At 56.0% G+C, this 8231-nt stretch overlaps 1 protein-coding gene across 1 annotated transcript in view; it reads right to left on the bottom strand.

Annotated features, from left to right (window-relative positions):
* Positions 1-62: 62 nt before the first annotated feature.
* The window catches only part of DRC7 (dynein regulatory complex subunit 7), a 22848-nt gene continuing 14679 nt past the window's right edge, over positions 63-8231 (bottom strand). The window contains exons 8-17 of the mRNA XM_007948054.1: positions 7180-7252; positions 6103-6231; positions 5764-5892; positions 4191-4411; positions 3294-3509; positions 2643-2753; positions 2454-2564; positions 1156-1350; positions 247-386; positions 63-156 (exon numbers count right to left, since the gene is read on the bottom strand). Of these exons, the coding sequence (XP_007946245.1) occupies positions 63-156; positions 247-386; positions 1156-1350; positions 2454-2564; positions 2643-2753; positions 3294-3509; positions 4191-4411; positions 5764-5892; positions 6103-6231; positions 7180-7252 (1419 nt within the window). The remainder of the gene's footprint in view (positions 157-246; positions 387-1155; positions 1351-2453; positions 2565-2642; positions 2754-3293; positions 3510-4190; positions 4412-5763; positions 5893-6102; positions 6232-7179; positions 7253-8231) is intronic.

Genomic DNA, 8231 nt, shown 5'->3' with positions numbered 1-8231 from the left:
GGGCCAGGTGGTGGAGGCTGGGCGCTTCTGCTGGGGGATTCTGTGAAGCCCCAGGAGGGGCATCAAGCAAAACTTTTGAGGAACTCGGCCAGGCGTGGCTCCTTGTAGAGCTTCTCCTCCAGCGCCAGGTACTTCAGGGGGGCCAGCTCCTTGTGTCTGCAATCGGGAGGCCCAGTGAGGGGGCTGGAGGAGCGTGAAGCTGGTAGCCCAGCTGCCCCGTCCTCTCCGGCTCCCCCACCCCCTCACCGACTGAGCCGCTGCTCCAGGATGCGGATGCGGAACATGGCCTGAGAACAGTAGCTCAGGTACAGGTCCTTGTCCTCCGGTGTCAGGGTCACCTGGTTCTCCTGGTACCACTGCTGCTTCTTCTGCAGCTCCTGGGACTCCTGTGGCATGGGGAGGGGGAGGGTTGTGGGGCTAACCCTCACCCAGGCTGCAGGCTGAAATCCCACTCGTCTCCAGACAGGGCCAACTGCCCCACCCACAGAAGTCAGAAGGGTGGACCACACACAGTCTTGGGTGGGAGCTGCTGAGGGCCCATGTAGAGGGACATTATGTCCATAATATGGGAGCAGAGGTCAAGACCAAGACAACTCTGCAGCTCCGGACAAGTTACCGATATTTTCAGAGCCTCCCGTTTCTTAACTGAAAAAAGGTTCACTGTGCCCACCTCACCTTGTAGAACTGTGTGCAACTAAATTAGGTAATGTGTGGAGAGTGTATGGTGCACTCCTAGCCTGCAGAAATGGGTCAAGGACTAGGAGTTGTATAATGCATTCATCCATCCATGTACTTCATCCATCCACCCATCCCCATCCATCCATGTACTCCATCCACCTACCCCCATCCATCCATGTATTCCATCCATCCTCCCATCCCCATCCACTCATCCATTCACCCATCCATCCACTCCATCTACTCCATCCACCCATCCATCTATCCCATCCATTCACCCACCCCCATTCATTCATCTACCCACCCAATCAACAAGTATGAGGAAGACCACCTCATCATTTGGAAACCCTAAGCACTAACACACTCATCCCCTCTCAGTCCCTCACACGTCTGAGGTGGTGGGGCAGACAGCCTTGCGTCCATTCCCTGAATGAGGATGCCAGGGTGTCCTGCCCACCCCTCCTTGGGCCCCAGCTGCACCTTCTCAAAGCGGGCCTGGATGAGGTTGGCCTTGTCGATGAGCCTCTGCTTGAAGTCACTGAGGCACTCGTCCTTGAGACGCACAGCCTGCCAACGTGTCATCTTCTCACCCGGCGGGAGCTGGGCCAGGAAGGGGGCCAGGTAGTCCAGCTGGGTCTCCATCTGCCTCAGGTGCTCCTCGTGCATCACCCGCTCCTGCGGGCGGGGCGGGAGGGTCAGCCGGGCCAGCAGGGGCCTCACTGACCTGACGGGCTCAACAGTGTGACAGCACAAAATGGGGCTGAGGCCTTAGAGGGGACCTGGCGGCTGGTCTCTCATACTGTCAATTGATAACAGCCTAAGTCTTGCTTCTTCCACAAATTCTCGGCTCTCTACCTGAACTTCAGTTTCCTCCTCTTAGGATTCCACTGAGATCATGTCTGTGAGCACAGTCTGTACGTGACACACTTGTTCAATAAGTGGTGGTGGTACTGTTAGGTGCCATCAAGTCAGTTCCAACTCATACTGTGGCAGGGGAACTGCCCTACAGGGTTCTCTAGGCTGCAGTCTTTAGAGGAGCAGCTCACCAGGCTTTTCTCCCACAAAATCACTGGGTGTGGGGCTCAAACCTGCGATCTTTCAGTTAGCAGCTAAGTGCTTGGCCATTGCACCAGCAGGGTTCCTTGGTGGTGGAATTAATAGCATTAAATTAAAAAACTGTCAGTAACGCCCTTCATGCTTCCCTTTCATGCCAGAGCCTTGTGTCCTAGTGGAGATGTGGAGGCTGATGCCCCCCTGGAATCTGAGAGCTAATCATCTGATGCCATGTCCCAGTTCACAAACCCCAAACTTTTTAGCAATCTCCAGTTGGCAGGTGAAGGAGATTCAGAAACCAGCCTCAAAAACCAAGCCACCAAGCTGGGATTTGCAACCTGAGGGTCCCTTGAACACCCAGCACGGCAGGGGCTACAAAAAGTCAGGCCTGTGGCCAGAGTTGCTTGCCAAGGTTTCCGGCCCAGGCTTTGGGATGGAGGTGGAGGCATGTGGGTATGTTTTAATCCATCCACTACACAGCACAGACCACGGGTTAACCAGAAGTCCCTGGAGGTGGGGGACGACCTGGCCTGGATCCTGAGGGCTCTCTGGGGCGAACTGTAGAAATGGCTAGTTCAGCAGCAAGGACAGACACGGAGGTGTCAGTGACTTGTTCCCCTATAAATGGCTGTCCAGGTGAATCCCTGGTTCATCTCACCACCTGGAGGTCGGGGGTGGGGAGCTGGTGCAGGAAGAGCCGGGGCCTGGCTGAGAGAGGGGCTTACCAAGGCCTCCCGATACTCCCTACTCTTCTCGTTTCGCTTGGTGTCATAGATGGAGATGGTCAGCACGTGGGTCTCCTCTTCTTCCTCTCGGAGCTTCAGGATCTCCAGCACCTGAGGCAGGAAAGCAGGGCCCTGTTTAAGACAGCCCTGCCCCGTCACCTCTCACCTGTGCGCCCCACTGGACCCTACCTCCAGCTCCGACTCCCAGGCCTGGTGTCTGGACAGCTTCTCCTCACTCTTGAGCTGCATCATGGTCTCGTACTGGTAGAGAAGCTTCTTAGTGTGCTCCATGGGCTCCACCTGGGACAACAACCAGCACACTGCCCCGAGACGCCTCCCAAGGGCTTGTGGTCAGACCACCTGGGTTCACATCGGCCCCTGCCACTTTCTGGCTGTGTGACCCGAAACAAGTTGCCTAACCTTTCTGAACTTGTTCCCTCATCAGTGAAAACACAGATAACAGAAGAGGTGAGACTCAGGGGTTGAGGAAGGTGCCAGAAGAGTGAGGATTTGAACTAAGAAGATGAGCACCACGGTGGCGGGGAGTCTTCTCCTACTGGCCCTGGCCCTCGGGATCTCGGGTGGGCAGTGGGGAGTGGTCTCAGCTCCCTAGGTTCTCTTTCTTGGTGGAAGAGGAGATTTTTAAAGGAGCTGTAAAGAAATGGGTCCCCAGGTGGGAGCTTCCAATTTTCCCAAGGAGTGTGTGTGGGGGGAATGAATTTCCGGCTGGGAGCTAGCGTTTCCCCTTCTGGTTCTTGCAAGATGCTGCGACCTGCCGGAAGGAGGGCCCCGGAGGCTTCTCCTCCCGCCACCGGCCTGCAGCCATGACCCCAGGCCCACCTCGAAGCTGATGCACATGTCGGGGGTCATGATTATCTTGTTGCCCTTGCTGTCCACCTCGGTTCGCCGCAAGAACTCGCGCTTGGACGCAGTGATGTAGTCCTCGCGGCAGTGGTAGCGCAGCTGAATGCGCTCGTCCATGATCAAGAACACGCGCTCCGCCACGTCCTCGTCCGCAGGCTTCGCGGGGTTTCGGCGGAACCGCTCTGTGATTTTCTGTGGGGCCAGAACAGGCACAGGGCAGGAGGTGGGGGAAGGAGACTTCTGCACATGCCCCCACGGCACTCAGCGACACTGCGGTCTGGTGTCCTCTGCGGGTTCTCAAGGGCCGGGCCGCTGCAGCCCTGCATGGGGCTGGACTTCCTAGCTCTCCAACAAGACTCTGTTTGGCCACCTTCAGGGACAGGGAGCTCCCCACCTCTCTGGGGTGCCTACTCCATCACTAGACATCCTTCACTGCTAGAAAGAGCTGGTTTGGGATGCAGTCATTAAACGCAGTTGCCAAATAATTTGTAATGACGTGGAGGAAATGCATACAAATGAATGTTAATGTTAAATGGGCTGAGGCGGGGATTATACTCTCCCACACCTCCAGTCAGTAAAGACTCTTGAGACCAAACCCGTTAGTTCGTGGTAATGTCTGACATGCCATTCTGAGGTATTTTCACTTTTCCTCATATCTCCCCAATGTTTGTGATTGTGAGTATGCGATTTTTTTCATTTTTTTGGCTGAGGGTATAGTCTGACATCACACAGCCCTGCGATTGTGTGTTTTGTAAAGCACTTGGCTCATAGTTAGTGCCTAGGAAATGTCTCAGGCCTTGATGGCACCCAGAGCCAAGGCTCTCCCCGTCCCATGGTGACCTCGGCCTGCCCCCAGGCCCCACGGGCTCCTACCACCACAGGCCGGGGATTGGACTCCGTGCTGCTCGGAGCGGGCTTCTTGATCCTGGGGCCGTAGTTGACCTGCCGGTAGGAGAGGAAGTCGGGCCTCTCCTGGAAGTACTCGGTCATGGTGTCGGGGGTCTCCTCTCGCCTTATCAGGCTGTCCACACGGGCTGACTCGTAAAATTCCATAGCGCGGTCGTTCTCAGGGAGCATGGACTTGTAGGTGTGCACTGCGGTGGGGGAGGGCAGGAGAGGGGTAGATAAGCACCAGGGACTAGGGGGACTGGCCCGAGACCCCAGCCCAGGCCCGCGGGAGGGGCGATCCACACACAGATGAGCTTCAGTGACATCACCAGCCCCTGGTGCTGGCTGTCTAGGCTGTCGGCAACCTGGCGTTATTACAGATCGCATCCCGTGGAGTGTCCCTGCCCTGTATTCTTTGTGTTGTTACTGGCTCAGGACAGCGTCTCAGCAGCGGATCTGCTGGGTCTTAGGGCCACTGCTGATCTGCTTTGCCAACCCGCCCTCCAGAAACCTGTGCCCATTTGCTCTCCTCCCAGCAGTGATGGAGGGACGGCTGCTTCCCACGCGTGTTGGTGCCAGTGGGACTATTCTCCTTTTGTCTTTTTCATCTTTGCCAGCTTGAGGGTTGTAAAAGCATCCCTCATTAGGTTCATTTCATTTTTCAACCAACAAGTGCTGAGGCTGATCCTTTTTGCAACTGTGTATCAGCCCTGTGTTTTTTCCTTTGTTGCAAATTCTTGGTTAGAGTCATTGACTGTTCCCCAAGATAAGACCTTGCTGGCTTCCTGAGCCTGTAGCCATGTCCATACTTCACACACCCTGTGCCCTTGGCATTGCCCTTGTGAGGAACATTGGTTGGTTCCACTGCTCAGCATCCTTACGCACTGCCATGGAGTTGGACCCGACTCATAGTGACCCCTCCTTGGGTTTCCGAGGCGGTATCACTATGGAAGTAGATTGCCCAACCTTTCTTCCGAGGAGTGGCTGGTGGGTTTGAACCGCCAGCCTTCTGGTTAGCAGTCAAATGCCTTAGGCACTACGCTGCCAGAGCTCCCTTAACCTCCTTTAAATGTAGTTCCTACTGTGCCCTCTTGGGAGCTCTGGTAGCATAGTGGCTACGGCACTTGACTGCTAACCAGAAGGCTGGAAGTTCAAATTCACCAGTCACTCCTCGGAAGGAAGATGGGGCAATCTACTTCCGTAGTGATACTGCCTCAGAAACCCAAGGAGGGGTCGCTATGAGTCGGGGCCAACTTGACGGCAAACAACAACAACAACCGTGCCCTCTTAGGGGGTTTCCTGCCCGATGCCAACCACAGAATAGGTGTGTGGCCCTAGCTCTGACTTTCCTGGAAACGTTTGTCACTTCTCGTATTTTCTGAGCTCCCCCCAATCTCCCCATATGTCAGGTTTGCTTGGGGAGGCACAGGCACTTTCTGTTGCTTGACACTCAAGACCCCTGTGGATACAAGAATGCTGGTTCCTCCCACCACAAACCAACCACCACGGAAGCTGCCTGCCCTGGGCTCCTGACTGCCCCCCAGTGGGGCCCACGCACCACGCAGGGCCTGGGGGTGGCCGGGCTTGAAGTAGTCGATATTCAGGCCCGTGATCTTGTTCATGTGTTTCAGCTCCAGCATGTCCTCTCGGTTCTCGTACCACTCCTTTATCTCCACGATGCGGGTGCCTGGGGTATCCAAAATGCTCGCTGTAGCCAGGCCAGCTCCCCCAGCTTGCACCCCACTGTTCCTGGTACACAGAGGTCAGCAGGGCCCACACACACTGAGAGAGTGGCAGTGACGTGCCAAGAGACCCAGCTCTCCTGCTCCCCACAGCGAGTACCACCCCCGCCCCTGCTACCCCGGCCCCAGGTCCTCCCGCCGGGCTGCCTCCTTACACTCCAAGTCCTCGTAGGTGGTGAGGCGACACATAAGGCCATTGCTGTTGAGGTACGGGGCCCACTTCTCCAGCTTTGCCCTCTTGTACTGGATGACCTTCTTCCCACTGGGGCAGCGGGTCTCGAATGCTGTGGACACAGAGTGGGGCTGAGGGCTCTCCTCCCCAGCTAGGGAACCCCAGGCCCGAGGGAGAAGGCATTAGTGATACGACCAATCTCCAGTTGCTGCGTATGTAGGTTGCTTCCCACTTGTTATCATAAACAATATCGTGATGAACATCTGTGTCACATATCCTTTGGACAGTCTCCGCAGTGGGATTGCCTGTCACTGTCTGTTCCCTCTCGCCCCTGCCAGGCCCCAAGCCTGCTGAAGGGTGTTCTCAGGCTAGGCAGAGGCACAGGACCCACCGGCACAGGCTTTGAGCCCCACCCAAGGGTCTGTTCCTCATGCCACTCTCCCTCGAGGCCAGGCCATTCCCTGTGCGGGTCTCTCTGCCTGAAACACTGTCCCCTCCTGCCCTCTCTGGGCTGGCTCCTTCTGACCCTTCTTGACTAAGCTCAGGGGATCCTGCCTCCTGAAGCACTCTGGGCCCACCCACCTCTAGCCCTCAACCCCTAACCTGAGCTGGACGCTCTTCCTCTGGGTTGCTGTGATACCCTTTCCAGCACTTTCCGCCCTGTTGGGATGACCTCTGCCCTCCCCATGGTCTGAGTGCTGATGGGAACCTCAGCAGCCCACATGTTTTGACACAGGGCATGAGCGCTCCCACACCAACTTTCTCCTCCTGGGTCCTGCACACGTCTGGGCCTGGGGCAGTGCCTCCTCCCAGCAGAGGGGGAAGGGAGTGAGGAGGGCTGTGTCCCTTTGCTCCATGAAACCCATTCCCAGGGTGCCCACATCCCATCATCCAGCATAAGCAAAGTGAGCCCCCTCCTGGGTGGCAGGCTGGTGTGAGGTGCTGGAGCCACAGACTGTGTGACCAGCGACGCTGCCAAAAGGGGGAGGGGCTGAGCAGAGGGCTCAGGGCCGCTGGGCTGGGACGTGGGCCTGGCGAGGGTGCATGAACAAGCGAATACCTTCCGGTGAGATCTCAATTGGCTCCACCCACGAGTGCGGCATGTCGAAGCTCTTCTCCTCATCCTCCTTGCCCTGTGGAGAGCGGTGGGGGTGGGAGGGTGACTGTCAGGGCTGGGTCTTGAAGCAGATGTTATAGCCAAAGCCTCTCTCTTGTTCCCCTAGGCCAAGCCAAGATGCGTCATCAGCTTCCCTAGGGGAGCTGGAGGTCGTGAGCGGCTCAAACGCCAACACCTTTCAGGGGTGACTCATACTATGAAGGGAGAGGAGGAGTCGCCTCTCAGCAGAGAGCCCTTCCCTCACCCACCTGGCTTAGGACAGCAACACTCTGCCTGCCAGGCTTTCCTTTAACTGGTCAGCAGAGGCTAGTCCTTAAAAGAGTGGCTCTGGAGTCAGGTGCACGCTCCATCCCACACCAGCCGAGGGGCCTTGGGCAAGTCCCTTAACCTGTCTGTGTCTCAGTTTCTTTAACTGTAAAATGGGCCTCATGCAAGGATTAAATAGCATAGACAAGGTCTCAGGACACTGCCTGGCTGCTGTCATTATTTTTCTCTCCGAGCCCTTGTTTGCTCATCTATAAAATAAGGCCTGGTCTATGCAAATGGTTCTCACACTAGGCAACCACAGAAATTAGGATGGGACACGACCATCTCCATTTAAAACTTTTCTCCCACAGACATTGCTCAGATCTCTGGCACCTGCTTATCTAGTTATGACTTCTTGCAGGTGACAAACAAAATGATGAATGGTCAGCAGTGAACCATCTAAAAAATCTCTAAGGTGGCCAGGCAGGGGCTGCTGGTGGTGGCTGGAAGCACCGTTTGTTCCCGAAGCCCCCAGCTGAACTCTGGTTCTATAGGACGCCATTGGACGGTGCTCACAGTAACAAGGTTCCCAGCCCAGGAATGGAATCAGGTACTGTGACAGTAACTGCTTAAGAACCAATGGGCTGGGCTGCATGGGAAAAACAAAAGTTACCTACAAAGGACAGCCAGTAAGAATAAGCTCTGATTTCTCAGCAGAAACCATGCAAGCGAGAAGGCAATGGGATGGT

The sequence above is a fragment of the Orycteropus afer genome, unplaced genomic scaffold (genome assembly GCF_000298275.1).
Source record: "Orycteropus afer afer isolate SDZICR_OR568_19922 unplaced genomic scaffold, OryAfe1.0 scaffold00009, whole genome shotgun sequence".
NCBI classification, from domain to species: Eukaryota; Metazoa; Chordata; class Mammalia; order Tubulidentata; family Orycteropodidae; genus Orycteropus; species Orycteropus afer.
This window is presented reverse-complemented; position numbering and strand designations above follow the sequence as displayed.